The sequence below is a fragment of the Petromyzon marinus genome, chromosome 29 (genome assembly GCF_048934315.1).
Source record: "Petromyzon marinus isolate PM22_M1 ecotype Great Lakes invasive population chromosome 29, UKy_Petmar_22M1.pri1.0, whole genome shotgun sequence".
NCBI classification, from domain to species: Eukaryota; Metazoa; Chordata; class Hyperoartia; order Petromyzontiformes; family Petromyzontidae; genus Petromyzon; species Petromyzon marinus.
This window is the reverse complement of record NC_133695.1, coordinates 7,842,019-7,859,178: the sequence shown is the minus strand read 5'-3', so window position 1 is coordinate 7,859,178 and position 17,160 is coordinate 7,842,019. Positions and strand designations below refer to the sequence as shown.

The 17,160-nt window shown below is 51.3% G+C and overlaps 1 protein-coding gene across 1 annotated transcript; it reads right to left on the bottom strand.

The window, feature by feature from the left end:
* Positions 1 to 168: 168 nt before the first annotated feature.
* LOC116947235 (gamma-glutamyl hydrolase-like) lies at positions 169 to 14,755 on the bottom strand. Its single transcript, XM_032962748.2, has 9 exons — positions 14,143 to 14,755; positions 13,513 to 13,624; positions 12,838 to 12,888; positions 11,865 to 11,949; positions 9,968 to 10,109; positions 8,236 to 8,342; positions 7,755 to 7,848; positions 6,631 to 6,768; positions 169 to 3,160 (listed from the first exon to the last, which is right to left on the bottom strand). Exons 1-9 carry the CDS (start codon positions 14,330 to 14,332, stop codon positions 3,039 to 3,041), a joined length of 1,041 nt encoding a protein of 346 aa, XP_032818639.1. The 5' UTR covers positions 14,333 to 14,755; the 3' UTR covers positions 169 to 3,038.
* Positions 14,756 to 17,160: the final 2,405 nt, after the last annotated feature.

The following is a 17,160-nucleotide window of genomic DNA, read 5'->3' as shown; positions in this document are numbered from 1 at the left end:
GGAAGAGGTGGCAGTACCCACACGCGACTTGCCGATGAACCGTGGTGAAAGAATTTATCCTGCTGGACAGAAGCGTGGTGGGGGTGAGGATTTAACAAACGTGCCCAGACAGGCACTTCTCTTTCACCTTCAGCAAGCACGCACAAGTGCAACGCCACAACAGAAAAAGTCATTCACTGGGGTTCTTTTTTATTCACGAGCATCGCAGAAGCAGCAATAAGTTATATATCTATATAACATCGTGGATGCGAACCCGAAGTCCCCTGGCTCCTTCATAACGAACACTATGCTATGCCCGAGGAGTCCCATTGTTCAGGCTTTGGGAAAGACTTGCATTTCAATTTTCAGGACAAATCACGGAACGGACGGACGTTAAAAGCTGAATGCGGAGCCAAGCTTTGACGGAGCTCGGAGCTGGGTCAACTGGAACTGCTCGGCCTTAGCGCAAACACAACTACACTCATCACAGCTATGCACTTCATGACCACAGCGCAAGCACGACCACGCGGCCACCGCGAGAACGCGAGCACGCGGCCACCACACGGTGACCACACGGAGACCTCCGCGACGTTTAGTCAGCATTTTAGTCTCGTCGACGACCTCTGGAATTCTGGTCAAGTTTTAGTTATGTGGCTTTCATTTGGTCCACATTTTTTATTTTAAATCCACAGACTATACTGGTTGCCATCGACTAGCCCAAGACTAAAAGGTCCATTGTTGACTTCGTCACCACCGGTTGCGGGTGGCCCTACGCTACTACACAGCGAGTGCAATGTTTTATAAATACTGTACATACACCTTGGCCCCATGGTGCCAATTCACGGGTTTAAATTCAAGCAGGGCCGGGCGCCCAAGAATCCCCGTGCGCCCAAGAATCCCCGTGCGACTGAAAAGTCGCGACTCCCGGCTGCGCGTGTCACATGACCCATAGGACGATGTACATTCACGCGCCCTTATAATATCACGGCATGCCAACTTGAGCGATAACGAACTCCAATTAAATAATTCATAAATACGGCCAAGTCGGCCTGAATGTACAATCTGGTTGATCCACTGCTCATTGGGCCCCATCTGCACACTGCGCCACACAAACGCACGCCTCTTGTCAGCAGGAACGGATGGGAGGGGCTGACTCTGTGGTTTTGCTATCGTGTGGTGGTGATTTCACTGCCACTTAGTAGCGGATGGCGGCTGCTGCTGTTGTTGTTGTATAGGGAGAGTTGCTGAGTAAGGATGGGCGAGGGTAGAATGGGCCCATAACACTGGGTAGGGACAGGATTTGTTCTGGTCGGATTCAGTGGTTTAGTACACGTAGACAGTACAGGGACTGCGCAGGTGCAGAGCGTGCGAGTGGTGCGAGCCAGCGGTGTGAGCCAGCGGTGCGAGCCAGCGGTGCGAGCCAGTGGTGTGAGCCAGTGGTGTGAGCCAGCAGTGTGAGCGAGTGGTGGGAGCCAGCGGTGCGAGCGAGTGGTGTGAGCCAGCGGTGCGAGCCAGTGGTGTGAGCCAGCGGTGCGAGCGAGTGGTGGGAACCAGCGGTGCGAGCCAGTGGTGTGAGCCAGTGGTGCGAGCCAGTGGTGTGAGCCAGCGGTGCGAGCCAGTGGTGCGAGCCAGCGGTGTGAGCCAGCGGTGCGAGCCAGTGGTGTGAGCCAGTGGTGCGAGCCAGTGGTGCGAGCCAGTGGTGTGAGCCAGCGGTGCGAGCCAGTGGTGTGAGCCAGCGGTGCGAGCCAGTGGTGCGAGCCAGCGGTGTGAGCCAGCGGTGCGAGCCAGTGGTGTGAGCCAGTGGTGTGAGCCAGCAGTGTGAGCGAGTGGTGGGAGCCAGCGGTGCGAGCGAGTGGTGTGAGCCAGCGGTGTGAGCCAGTGGTGTGAGCCAGCGGTGTGAGCCAGCGGTGTGAGCCAGCGGTGCGAGCGAGTGGTGGGAGCCAGCGGTGCGAGCGAGTGGTGTGAGCCAGCGGTGCGAGCGAGTGGTGTGAGCCAGTGGTGTGAGCGAGTGGTGTGAGCCAGCGGTGCGAGCCAGTGGTGTGAGCCAGCGGTGTGAGCGAGTGGTGGGAGCCAGCGGTGCAAGCGAGTGGTGGGAGCCAGCGGTGCGAGCGAGTGGTGTGAGCCAGCGGTGCGAGCGAGTGGTGTGAGCCAGTGGTGCGAGCGAGTGGTGTGAGCCAGCGGTGCGAGCCAGTGGTGTGAGCCAGCGGTGTGAGCCAGCGGTGTGAGCCAGCGGTGTGAGCGAGTGGTGGGAGCCAGCGGTGCAAGCGAGTGGTGGGAGCCAGCGGTGCGAGCGAGTGGTGTGAGCCAGTGGTGGGAGCCAAGGGGCCGTCCATAACGTCACGCGATTTTGGACGCTTTTTGACCCCCCCCCCACCCTTGTCACACGGCGTCACAAAAAGTCAGAACCCCCCGCAAATAGGACGTCACAAAGCTCTGCCCCCCCCCCAAAAAAAAATAAAACATGCTTCAAATCGCTTTAAACTATTGTCATTGTAGTGCGTATTTAATGTGGCGCTGCACTCTGATGTTGTAGGAGAAAACATTGATTTAAAAGTCTAATTAAGTGGAACGTGAAGTCTATATTTATTTAAAGTTGCGCATTTTGATGTGACGTCACATTTTTCAACCCCCCCCCCCTCGTCACAAATGTCTGACCCCCCCCCCCCCCACTAGGTGCGTGACGTCATTTATGGATGGCCCCCAAGGCTATCAGTCTGGGTTTCTCCCAAGCAAAGCGAGGAGAGAGTGCGTTCTTCGTTGTGGTCAGTGGTCCGTAGCCAGTGATTAGTGGTGTGTGGGAGTGTCCAGCTTCATAACGGAGTGGATAGTTGTGGTTTAATGGGGGATGGTGAGTGTCGATGTTCAGGCTTATATTGTGCGAGCAAGTGAGGGTGAGTATTGAGTTTTTGGTGTGTGTAGATGTACAGTACCTTATTAGGGGGTGGGGGAGTCGTTACAAGCCTTATGCTGGAGTGTATGTGTAGGGGTGAGTAGGAGGTGGTGAGGGCGAGTGTCCAGGCAGGCTGGAGGGCGTAGGCTGCGTGGTTCCAATGCCGCGCTCAGCTGAAGAAGTACGCCTGCTCGAACGACGACTCCTCGCTGGTGTACACGGCGGCGTGGTGGTAGATGAGGGCAGCATTCTCTTCCGCCTCGTTCGCGAACGCGTGCAAGTTCTTGCGAGCTGAGGGACGCGCGTGTGCACACACGCACACATTTGGTTACGCGCATCACAACGTTGGCATGACGATGAACGATTAAAGTATTTTGGACTTGGCATGCGTGCAGTGTTCGCTCGCGCCCAAAGAGACAGCACAGCTCGGAGGCGCCAGGAGGAGCAACCGCAGACGAGCGGGAGAAGCAGCAACAGCAGCCACGCGGCGTGGAGCCGGTGCTACCAACGGTTGGCGCTACCAACATTAGTACAAGTTAAAATGTTTTTAACCAATTAATATACGTGGGAGAAAACAGGAGGACCCAGAGAATACCCACGCATATGAGGGGGGGACCAACATTATCTCCGTACAGATGAAAAGAGATGTAGAGTAACAATAAAATAAAAATATAAAACAATAAAATTGTCACGACGTTTCGACTGCAACACAAGCAATCATCATCAGGTGTGAAAACCACAGCAAGAAAATTTGAAAAAATTGGCGTTTTTTTACGTTAGCACCACGGAGAATTTTATTGTTTTATATTTTTATTATTTTATTGTTTCCCTTCTACGTGACTTTACCGAAAGAACCAATAATATGAATCCCTGCAGTCACAAAAGCTTTAAATCAAAATTTAACCGCCTCTATGGGGAGGGTTTCCACATAACTTTGAGATCCTTCAACAAACTCCGGGATAAGAAGGCTCAGCCGATCGAGTCTCTCACCTTTCTGAAGAGATGCCGCGACTCTGCGGTAATACGAATCGCATTTACACTGACCGCTGCTGCTGTAACTTCTTCTGATGCGAAACAAATTATTTCCAGACCTAGCCTAGCGCTTATCTCAGAGAAAATCAGACTTAAAAGCACCGAACTAGATCAGTTAGACAAGACACTCTACATTCTAGATTTGAAGCTTTTGTGACTACAAAGAGTAAGACACTCTACAAATCACACATCATTGATGGAAACAATGTCCACATCGGATTGGGAACATGTAGACAATATGACTGCCTCTTCAGCTGCCACTGTCGACCAAATGTAAGGACAACCTGATTTCCAAATTTAACCTCTCCAACAAAAGACCGGACCCACACACCAAAAAGCTAGACGTTAACAAGGTCATAATTAATCGCAGTAACAGTTCTATTTCCGATGGTCTGAAATCCGTTTTAGCTAAAGGGCTAAACTATGCAGTCACACATACCAGTTAATGATATCATTGCCCAAGTAGACGTGGCTCTCAAGGGCCTGGGTCACATCGCTGCAGACGTAGCAAGATCTGAAATCGCAACCCTCAAAAACGCTAAGATGCCAGCTAGCAACCTCAGCAAAGATGAGCGTTTTGAATTATATAAATTAAAAAAAGAGGGATGACATTGTCATCCTCTCAGCCGACAAGGGCAATGCCACTGTCATCATGGATAAAATAGAATATAACAACAAAATTCAAGAATTACTCAACGATGGCAGCTATACAAAAATAAAAAGAGATCCCACCAACAGCCTCGTCATACAAACCAACAAAATCATTTCTGATTCAACCGCATTAATTGATCAAACCAAACAGTTCTCGTTGAAACCTTCTGCTGCCAGGCCACCAAGATTATACGGCTTACCAAAAATATCCCTTCGTCCCATCGTCTCTACTATCAACTCCCCGACCGACAAACTGGCTCGTTTTCTGTCTGAAATCCTGCGGCCTTTCACTGGAAAAACCACCTCTGCGGTACAAAATTCTACTCCCTTGGTATCGACAATCACGGGTATTTCCCTGTCCCCAGACGACCTGCTTGTCAGTTTTGATGTAGTTTCCTTATTCACCAAAGTTCCTGTACCTGACACTATCGCAATCATTGAAGACTTGGTTCATCAAGGACTAAACACTGATGTACCCCCCCTGGTGAGACACTGCTTAACCAATACATACTTCACTTGGAATGGAACTTTCTACAAACAAACTGAGGGCACCCCAATGGGCTCCCCCCTATCTCCGGTTGTAGTCAACATTTTCATGGAGAAATTTGAAACTCCATCCAGACTGCCACTCTGCGCCCAACCTTATGGAAGAGGTACGTGGATGACACTTTTGTCATCTGGCCACATGGCCGGCCTGCTCTAGACCAATTCCTCGACCACATCAATTCCATACACCCAGCCATCAAATTTACCATGGAAGTCGAAAAAGATGGCAAGCTACTTTTTTGGACGTCTAATAAAAAAGAGACCTGATGGTTCAATGAGCCACTCTGTCTACAGGAAAGCTACCCACACGGATGCTTACCTGAAACCGGATTCCCACCACCATCCATCCCAGAAGAATTCCCTCATCAAGACTCTGCACCATAGAGCCCAATGCATATCCGACCAGGAACACATAGCCAGTGAACTCAAGCACGCACACCAAGCTCTTAAGGCTAATGATTACTCCGACTACACAATCCGCAAAGCTATAACTCCAACCATGAAGAAGGACCCTCTTGAGGAGCCTTTCAAAACCATCACTTTACCCTACATTGCGGAGATCACAAAAAAGATCTCCAAAATCTTGAAGAAACACAAGATCCAGGTCCGATTCAACACATTACATAAAATCCGTGATCTGGTTCCATCTGTAAAAGATGTGATTCCGGATATACAGTACCCTGGCGTCTACAAACTAAGTTGCCTCTGTGGTAGTAGTTACATTGGAGAAACCAAACAACATGTCTCGGACCGCATTCGTGAACACAAAGCAGACCTAAAACACGGTAGGATCAACACCTCGGCCGTGGCAGATCACTGTTATAAATTCAGTAGGCTCACATGACATTGACTTCTCCAAGACAGAGGTTATTTGCAAGCCATCTGGCTACCATGAAAGATTTGTTCATGAGGCTATCCACATAGACAAACACAGAGACAATTTCAACCGAGAAGATGGATTCTGGCTTAGCAATCATTGGAAGGATTTGATAAACCATTTCGGGTCTTAATTGATTGTTCACGCTTAGTGGCTTTCAGACCGCATCCATTATTTTCGTCTCCCCCCTCCTCTTTTCCAAACATAGATGGACTCGTCCATCTGAATAACTGCCAAATCGCTCTCTGTGGTGCTAACGTAAAAAAAACGCCACTTTTTTCAAATTTTCTTGCGGTGGTTCTCACACCTGATGATGATTGCTTGTGTTGCAGTCGAAACGTCGTGAAACTTTTATTGTTTTATATTTGTATTATTTTATTGTTTCCCTTCTACGTGACTTTACCGAAAGAACCAAGAATATGAATCCCTGCAGTCACAAAAGCTTTAAATCAAGATGTAGAGTAATCTAATTGGTGTACCAACTTCTCCCGGTAAGCTAGGGTATGGCGACTTTGACGCCAATGCAGAGCTTCATGGTATTTACGTGATCCACCAACCCTTGCCCCCACAGTGGTGGATTACAGCCGTGTGTGGCCACCTCCGCCCGGCAAATCACTGGGCTCCTCCTCCTCCGCACCAGGCGCAGCAGTGCTACCTTCCGTCACGAAGAAGTCGGCGAGGTGGAACGCCACATGCACGGCGGAGCGCGAGTGTGGGAAGGACTTTCCTCGCTTCCACTCAAACTGGTTCTTCTCCGGGTGCCACTGCACCCCGTAGAACGGGTATTCGTACGCTGCCACAGGCGCACAAAGACAAAGACCCCCCGCATATAGTATTAAAAAACCTTTTGGACAAGTGCTGTTAGCGAGTGCATATGAAGGACGGCACGGTACACGAGGAGGTGGGGTGGCCAGCACAACACCCGGCCATCTTGGTCTCCCCGGTGGTGATGTTTACATACAGTACCAGGTACTAATTTGAGGCAGAGTCGATTGAAGGAAGCCCCAGGACCGGTTCAGATAATCGTCGCTGGTGTTGGCCATGGGCGGTACTTGAACTTGGGTCGCCAGGTTCGTAGTGCAGTGCTTTAACCACTACCCTACCGCTCCCCACACACGCATGCACGCCCGCTCTTGCTGTCTGCACGTCTGCGTAGGTATTCGCGGTCTTGCTCGTTAGCTGACACGTGGGTCTAGTTGATATCGCGTGAAAAAGGCTCTCACAGTGTGAGCAGTAACGTGGAACCAAGCAACAAGCAGTGCAACCAGAAAATGCACCCTCTCGCCGTCTCATTCAGTCTAAGAAAACGAGGAAGGAAAGCTGTGCATACGCTTGGATTCTGTAATGCTTTCCATAATGCATCTGTCCTTGGAGGTATTTGAGTTGTGATAACCAGAGCCCCACCAGCGTGAATAAATACATTCTCGAGAGGCAGTTTATATATTTAAATACTATTTAATGAACATATATCCATATGGAATTACGCATACCAATATTTACCAAATACAATCTTCTCCCACTGTGGATGTAGAAGCACGCTGGCTCAGTTCATCCGGGGAGATTCCAAAGGCAGTAAAAGAAAGGGAGACATTTGGAGGAACCTTCACCGACTGTAATCGGTCTACTTATCATAGCATCACAAAGTCTTATTTTTTACCGAAAATGCTAATGCAGTTGAAATGTCTCAGATTTAAAGAGGCCGCTGTCCTCTAGTGCTCGCCGTGCATTGAGCGGTCGCGCTCGTAGCAGTGAGCGCGACGAACGCCAGCCCATACTCACCCTCCATGGTGGAGATGAACTGCAGGCCTTTCTCGTCCACGTTGGTTGACAGAACCCAGTAGAAGTTCCGCAACTTCTCATTCGCAGTGAAGTTCTGTAAAACACGAGCCACGCAAGTTCACCGTAATCGTGTCGTTGCGTTGCCTTCGTTGCCAACTTGGGCCTTCCTGCTAACAGACTGAGATACAGCTCTCTGGCCTAGTGGCCTCCGCATCTAAGCATCCACCCTCTGAACCTCTGGATGACAACTGCTGGCCAACAGCCCTTCATATTTTGACTTGTTTATTTTGGTACACCGGTGCCAGAGGTAACGCAATACCGGTTTGACGTGCGGAGCGGATAGAGCAAGGTGCTATTCCATCTCCCTGTTCCTAGCCTTCTCTTCAACCTTTGTCTGCCAACCTTCTCCGAGCAGCAATCCCTTCCCCGTCCCGTAATGCACAACTTCATATTACTGCAGTGTCCCGATCGTGGCGCCGACCTTGACCGAGAGGCTCTTGTAGTGCACGTTCGCCGAGATGGGTTCCTCAGCCATCGCCCGCACGACCTCCGGCATAATGTTCCGAAACATGCGGCTCTCTTCAAAACCTGGTCCCACAACGCAATAACGCACAATACGCACTGTCACCGGAACGCGGGAGGAACAGGGACATCTGGCATGTGGCATGAATGACGATAGCAGTCCTTGAGCCACTGGTCCAAAAATCACTTTTCAGTGCGACCCAGGGTGGCCAACACTGTGAGTTTTGGAGCATTTATCTATAGATCACAAATATCTATGATAGCTTGCTGATGAAAGGTCACGAAAGGAGAGAACCGAGGTGCATTTGATAGAGAATATTATCTCAGAAGAAAATTGTGACACAAAACATCTTCGGAATATCCAGTGTCTTGAAAACTGTATGGACGCCAAGCGGCCCACAGTGTATCACCCCATGTGGTACCAGCATACCCTTGGCTCGGCGCCAACCCAGCACCTTCCCACTGCTATGTCCGGCATGGATGCTAACAATGACTTTGCTGTCAGTAGGAGTAGTGCATATATATGCAGAATTCTATTCCATGTCTTCAGTTCCCCACATATAAATAAAACAATTATTTTAGTCCAGCAGCCTACTGGCTTTCCAGACTTTATATTGTCAATCAGCATTTAAACATGTGTAGGGACAGTGCGGAAAGAGAGAGACGGTGCGTGGGTGGAGATAATGAGGGGATAGGGACAGTGCGTGGCCAGGTGGTCACGAGGGATAATAGTTCAGGATTGGCCGAGACAGTTCGGGAAAGAAGGCGTGGCCGGGGGCAGGGGGAGGCCACGCTGGGGGGAATATCAGGCGGAGGCTGAGAGAGCTCGAGGCTGCCCTGGGATCGGGATGGATTGTCTCTACGCCGCCGCTGTCTCCATGCGGTCGTTGCTTGGGTGCTGTCCTAGCCCAAGTATCTGTTGTTATCCTAGCTCAAGTATCTATCCTAGCCCAAGTATCTATTGTTATCCTAGCTCAAGTATCTGTTATATATATTCTTGGTTCTTTTGGTAAAGTCACGTTGAAGGGAAACAATAAAATAATAAAATATATATAAAACAATACAATTCTCACTACATTTCGATTGCAACACAAGCAGTCATCATCAGGTGTGAAAACCAACGGCAAGAACATTTCAAATGGAAAAAAAACATTTAAAATGTTCTTGCCGTTGGTTTTCACACCTGATGATGACTGCTTGTGTTGCAGTCGAAACGTCGTGAGAATTTTATTGTTTTATATATATTTTATTGTTTCCCTTCAACGTGACTTTACCGAAAGAACCAAAAATATGAATCACTGCAGTCACGAAAGCTTTCACTCAAAATTCAATTATCTGTTGTTATCCTAGCTCAAGTATCTGTCGTTATCCTAGCCCAAGTATCTATTGTTGTTCTAAGTACTGTATGCTAGTCATAGCTAAGTGCTGCAGGATATGAGAGTACGTTATCTGCGTGAGGCGCCATAATAAATAAAGAAGAAAGACAGAAGTTGTCTGAGAGTCATTACACTATGCAAAGTCTGGATTGCTTTCAACCTTCTAGGTCTGTTAAGAAATGCTGCTTGATCACCAGATGTTATTGGAAAGAGCGCTCGCACACAGAAGCTGCGGGGCCCTGTTCAGTGCAGTCACTGCAGTTACTCGTGCCCACACAAACGCCTGCCCTCATACCATATGCAGCGTGGGCCCACCTGGAGTGAACTTAAGTGGCAGGGCGACGTAGCGCGTGCTCTTGGTGTCGGTGAGCACGTTGATGCCGCTGGTGAGCACCGTGAGCTGCTCGAAGCCCAGGCACGTGCCCCACACCGGGAAGTAGTCCCCGCGGTCGTTGGCCTGGTTTCACGAAAACACCAACAAGGTGCTCTGATATCAAATGGAAAAAAAACTGGACTCAATGGTAGAGATGTCCGACTGAGCGGTAGAGATGTCTGACTCTTTAAGGTGTTGTTGCCACTCAACAGGACACATTCACATCTCGAGTCATTGTCTTGCTCCAATGTTGGTGAAGGAGACATTGGCACACTTTAATAAAAAATCTGATTTTAAAAAGAACATTCGTGGCATTGGACCTAAGGGCTACGAAGAGAGAAGTGTTTATATGCCAATTAAGAATTGTTCTTTTGTTAAATGCATTCAAATCTGCCAGAATTTCCAGGGCACAACCCTGGAATGTGCGATTGCTTAACTGCAATCCCTTCTGCCAGCTCTCTAATTTGATAGTGTGCCACACCAACATTCAATACTCATGGAGAGTTTCTGAATGAGTAAACCTGCACAGTAAACGACAGGTCAAGAAGTATGGGGGGGGGGGTTCTCTTGTCACTGGTTTTCGGCGACTGGCATCCTTCCGAAAATTTTGTGGTTTAGAGTGAGTCCTGAACGTAGTGGAGGGGATGGGTGGGGCGACGTCCAATATTGCTGATGCAGCACGAATGCAGATTGCTTTATTTAGAAAGGTCGTTCGGACGTCCGCACTGTGCTGTGTTATGCGAGTACGCGCGGACGCGTGAAAACAGGAACGTGATAACAAGCGATGCCAATGTGCCGCTACTGTTATTGTTGTTGTGCAAGAGCAGTGTCACAACTCCCCATCTTGTCAATGAGCCACTAGCACGCACGGACAATTGACAACTGCTGCATTACGTACGCATGCTTTCGCGATGTCATGGTTCATTATTAGTTTCTGTTTCAGTGACATTGTGGAGGTGCAATGCCAGTCTTTAACCAAAACCCTCCACCGCCGTGACAGCCGAGCTCTTGGCGACGCCTAATGACACTGGACGTAATCTCTAGTGCAACGTCGAAAAAAAATTGCCACAATTTTGCTTGCCTTTCAACATTTCTCTGGTTATGCTGATGAACCAAATCGATTTGCAAATTTCCCCACGACGTGATAACTGTATTTGTTGGCTCTGTCGGGTGCAGGCAGGTTGCAGTTAAATACTGATGCCATACCTACACGGCTCAACCAAACAGAAACCAAGTACTGTAGCTGGTGTTGTGCATCACAGCCAGGAATGAAACCGAGGTGAGCGGGCATTGGCGTGAACCACTCTGCTGCTCAGAAATGCACGACAATAATTTTTTTTTATCCAATAGCCATGACAAAAACCTCCAATGTAGCCTATGGGCACCTATTAAGGCGAGTACTGCACACGTGGCAATAGGGTGGCTCCCACCACACCCAGCTGTCTGTGTCTACAGTGCCGATGTTTACGCACCATCGCTACGCAAGCACTAGCACACATGCACTCATACTCACACAGACACGCCGATACTCACAGATACACCAATACACACGCACACCAATACGTACTCGCACATACACGTGTACACGAGGCATGTTAATCACCTCAATTTGTAACTATACCATCTCATCTGCAGTCTTGTCTCGTCTGTAATGTCCGTCTCATGCGCAACATTAGCCTTCACGTAACATTCGCACATAATTCGCAAAATATCGTAAAGAAAACGCTTCTCCAGTGCACAATTCAACGCACGTATCGTGCTGGTATATTCAATTGAGTTCGATGTAATGGGTTACACGCCCGGCAGACACGCACGACGCCGACGATAGACTCCCGGCACCTTGATGGCGAGCTTGTAGAGGATGCGGGCTGCGTGGGCGTAGCCCGATATCTGCAGGTCCGCGCCACCTCCCGGCAACAGCAACCTGCGCCAAAACCCCCGCGCACATCATCACTCCCCCACGGCTAAACTGTAAGGTAGCCGGCGAGCAAGGGCAGCCAGGCCAGCAGGAAGGACGGACGACCAGCCAAAGCGCCAGCCTGAGCGCTCATGGATCACTCGTGAAACTCGGGAGCGCTGACACTCCCTCCCCGCCCCCCGCCCCCCCCCGAGGGCATCTGGCACCAACGGCGCCACGTTGCCCTGCCATGGCATCATGGCACGAGAATGTTCACTTGTGGTCGATATGTCATGACATGTTCGTGATGACGTTGGGAAAAAATGATGTAAGGTTTAATATTTTTATTTGGAATTTGTAAGCCGTCGGGATTTTGACAAAAATAATCAGCAGTTGATAAGTTACTGAGCACAGACCCAAAGTCCTGAATTGCCAAGTCAGCAACAAATGAACCTTATGGCGAAACCCTGGGGGTCACATAAGCCCCCGGCTCTCGCATAAACTGCGTTGTGACGTCATTTTATGTCTGTTGAAGGCGAATGATACGGCAATATATTCCTCTCGACGAGCTCCACGCTATGCGCTAATCAAAGTTTCAAAGTTTTGTTTCTTCTGTGCATTCGTCCTCGCTGCGTTTGGACATGACATGACAACAGAACGATCCGCGCCAGGTGGGTCGCGGCATTTATGTGCGCGGTGGGAAGGAGTCGCCAAAAATAAAAAAAATAATTACGATTTTGATTTCCGTTTATTCGAGGCCCCGGGGTCCTGCCATAAGGTTCAAATAACAAACGAAGAGAGTTAACACGTTTTTTTCGAAATGAGCACGGTTATAAGAACTTGGGAAAACGCGCCTCTGAACGATTCATTTCCATAGCGAGCATTAAACCAATGTAATAAGCGAGCCGTACTCACCCATTGATGGAATAAAATACTTTCTCATACTCGGCGTTGGTGAGATTCACCCTGAGGAAATAAACACAGAGCGGAGATCACTTGGCACAGTGCCTCTGCCACGCAAAACGCGAGTGTCTTTGAGAGTCACCCCCTCAGAAAGCAAAGAGATTTTCTCAACCACTCCAGTTCCCTCTCTCGCGCACACACACACAAATGCAAACCACGTAACACAAAGATGGAATTATCCAAGCATCCTCACACCGGACACTGCTGCACTTGAGTCTCGAGACTTAGCGAGATCAACTTTGGTTGTATGACTATTTGGCTCAATGACTCCGACACGGACTGGCCGGTGCGTGTTAGCACCCCACGCAAGCATGGCCAACTTCAAGCTGCACCCATCTCCGGTTCTGTGACGGCTACATCCTATCCTCTTCTCCCGAGTTCGATTCCAGCTGCAGACGATCTTCTAACATTATCAAGCCACGTTTACTCGAATGCCCTCTCTGGCCCTCGTTCCACCGATGTGCACGAGAAGACAATCATCTCGTTTGGGACTATATCTGTGATGTCGCCTCTCTCTCTCACTCTCTGTTCCTCATCGACGACTGCAGTCACCACGGTGGTTTTGGAAGACGTGGCTGGTGACCTATAAGCAGTGACCTCGTGCAAGGTCGCGTGCCGCCCTCTCACCTGATCGGAGCCACCCTGGCTCCGGCAGCCTCCAGGTACTTGATGTACGATGCAGCAATGTAGGTGCTGCCGTGACGGGCCAGGTTGCCGTGCGTTTGCTGGGCCAAGACACCTGCACGGTCACACACGAGCGCGCGCGACACACACACACAGAACTATTTAAGCATTCAGACAGGAGAGCCAAGTGTTGTTGGCAGGCTTCTGCTGAATGTGGAGTCGACCGAGGCAAGGCCCAGAACCGGTTCCGGCCATCACCACCGCGGTTGGCCTGGGCTGGAAAATCGAACTCTGGTCGCCAGAATCGGTGCACAGTGCGTTGACCACTGCACCCCGTTGGGTCATGTTGACACATACGTTGACCCCTAAACTTAAAACATGATGCCAACACGGTTACCGGGTCACTGACAGAACTCGGTGCTCCGGAGGCCGACCAAAGCCAAGCCTCGAATGGTCAGACCTGCTGAGCAAGCAACTGAGAAACGTTCACACGATGTCAAGGACGGTCTCTAGACCCCCCTCACCGCCGCCGCCGCCGCCACACAGAGGGCCCTCTGGGGGTCGGGTGGCTGGGGGGGGCGGGTGGCGCTCCCCAGTAAGATTCTCCCGGGGCACCGCGTGGAGGGCCCTTACCGACGACGGGCCTTTCGTTGGGAGCGAAGACGCGCTTGAGGCGTGTGCCCCTGGCCACCATCCTCTCGGCGAAGCACGACTTGTAGAGCAGCGCGCAGAGCCAGGCCGCGCACACGGCGAGCAGCAGGAGGCAGTACATGCGGCGCGCCGGCCGCGTCCACGCGAGCACGGAGCGCCGCAGACTCGTCATGCCGGGCCCGCCGACGCCGCCGCCGCCGCCTCTTCCTGCTACTGCTCTCCCCTCCTCCTCCTCCTCGCCGCCACCCTGCTCCTCCTCCTCCTCCTCCCCAGCAGCGCCTCTAGCAGAAAGGGCCGTGGCTCCTCGGCGCGGGGCCCATCGAGGGCCCCCCCGGGGGTCGCAAAAGCGGCCGGGAGGAGACGCGGACGGCCCCGGGAAAGAGTGAACGCGCGCACGGTCGTGGTCAGAGGAGGACCCGGCGGAGTGGTCGGGGAGTGGGGGGGTCCCCGAGGAGGCGAACGGGGAGATGGCGAGTGGGGGGGGGGGGTCCCGGATAGATGAGCCGGCGGAGGGGGTTGCAGCTGGCTGCGGGGTTGGATTTCCCGCAGTGGATGAGTAAGGGGGCGCCCTGGTGGTGTTGCCAGGTCTAGAGGTAAAACCCCTTGACGTTGGGAGTCCAATTTAAAGGCGATTCCGTTGGACAACACGGTGCTCCGTATTTGTTGCCACGTTTGCGCTCTGGCGGTTTACCGTAATGCGTTCGCTTGGCTAACGTGGTGGGGAAAAACGACCGCACGATTTGACATTCGACAACGTAGAAAATGCTATGCACTAGACCAGGCATTGTACATGGAAGCACGGCAAATTATTATTGTAGCCATCTGTGCAAACCTTTGAGCGTTATGCCCCCATGCTCTTCAATCTCTTCTCGCATGCAAATCTCAGTATCACTTGGCCAAATCCCAACGTGACAATTACCTTCTGAAACAATACTTGAAAACCTGACGAGGCGTTGTGATCACGGACCTTATTTCCACGGTATTACAAACGCAAGTCAGAACGGTTCAAAATATAATTAAGCTCAAATCAGAATATTTACACTGGAGGAATCCGAAGAGCTTTAAAGCTCTTATTCAGATGTGCAGTAAAGGAGGCCAAAGTGCCAACATGTATTAAACACTGCGCAGAAAGGACCAAAATTCACTTCAAAATAAATCCTCAAGTTCCGAAACCCTCCAAAAACTGCTTCATGTTCACCGAAAGCCACAACCTCAGATAGGCAAATCTAGCGGCGTGTGCCTCTTTTGTAGCTCGACCAAACACTTCGTGCAAATTGAGGAAAGTAAAATAATATTCACTCAATCCCATCTTGCAGACGAAACAGCCACCCTGAGTGCAGTGGCGTTTGGTGCAGAGCTGGCTGGCCTCTTTACCGGCGGCTTCATGCATACGCCAGGGACAGTCAGGATTCTCCGCGGAAGGAAGACTTCACAACAGCTGTCCCGGCCATCCATTTAGTAGGCACGCAAAAAAATCTGTCAAAAACTTGACCCCCCCCCCTCCCTGTACACACGTGTACTTTTTACACCCCCCCCCCCCCCCCAGAATCATATAGAACGGCCGATATTTAATCCACGCAGAAACGACCAACGATTAATAATATTAACGTGTTTAAGCAAACAGTCCACCGTCGGACTAACGAATTTTAAGGCCAATGTAGACAAATTATTATCGAGGCTTCACCCCCCCCCCCTTTGTTTCCAATGCGTACATATATTGTCAGTAGACCCCCCATACGCAAGCGTACGCATTTGGGTTAACACCCCCTCCCCTCCATGCGTACGTACTCAATGGATGGCCCCTAAACATTAAACGCCAATCTTGATTTTAAGCTTTTGTGACTGCAGGAATCCATACTCTGGTTCTTTCGGTAAAGTCACCTGTCGGGCGCAACACAAGCGTCCATCATCAGGTGGGAAAGCATGGTCAGACCATCCTTTCCCACCCGATGGACGCTCGTGTCTGACCGCCTGTAGTGGGGGCTCTATCCAGTTCGAAGAGTCACGAATAGCTCCAGGTGTCTCTTGGGGGTAAGTTTACGACAGTCAGCTCTTGCTGTGGTTCTTTGGTCACGTTGCTCAATGGACGTCCCCCGCACGGAGGGTCTACACCGACCGATGCAGCCAGCCGTGCGCAGGCCGTTACACACGCAGTGCCTGGTCAAGGGCCACAGCAGTGTCGCCAATTGGCCCCCCAGGTCAAACGGGGACGTTCCACCTCGGCTCCTAGAGCACGTGTCAATCGACCACCATTACCCTCGCATGAGCACTGGCCATGTCCCCGATGGTGTGAAGGCTACCAAGCTCCTCGCACCCAAGGAAACATTGCGGCATAATGAAACCAAGGACCTCATTGGAAAAGCCTCCAGTCCCTCGGTGGATAGAACAGCTCATGGCTTGGCAACCGCTTCACAGATCACAATACAACCTTGCACGTTGGAGGGCGGGGGTGGTGTCACGCTCACGCAAGTTTAGCCAGGAACCGGGACACAGCATCAAGTCAAGATCATATTTATTGAGCAACTGGGACAAAGGAGCGGGACGAGCGATGCCCAGAGCGTCAGAATGAACAAGCGGCTGAAGCGGCTCCAAAAGGGATCTTTAGCCCCACGTTCGACCCGGAGCAGGAGCCTCCAACAGCCAGCGTCAGGAAAGCTGCAATGGCGTTACTTGGGCTCCTCCGTGGCCGGCGCCAGCGTCTTGGGCTCCTCCGTGGCCGGCGCCAGCGTCTTGGGCTCCTCCGTGGCCGGCGCCAGCGTCTTGGGCTCCTCCGTGGCCGGCGCCAGCGTCTTGGGCTCCTCCGTGGCCGGCGCCAGCGTCTTGGGCTCCTCCGTGGCCGGCGCCAGCGTCTTGGGCTCCTCCGTGGCCGGCGCCAGCGTCTTGGGCTCCTCCGTGGCCGGCGCCAGCGTCTTGGGCTCCTCCGTGGCCGGCGCCAGCGTCTTGGGCTCCTCCGTGGCCGGCGCCAGCGTCTTGGGCTCCTCCGTGGCCGGCGCCAGCGTC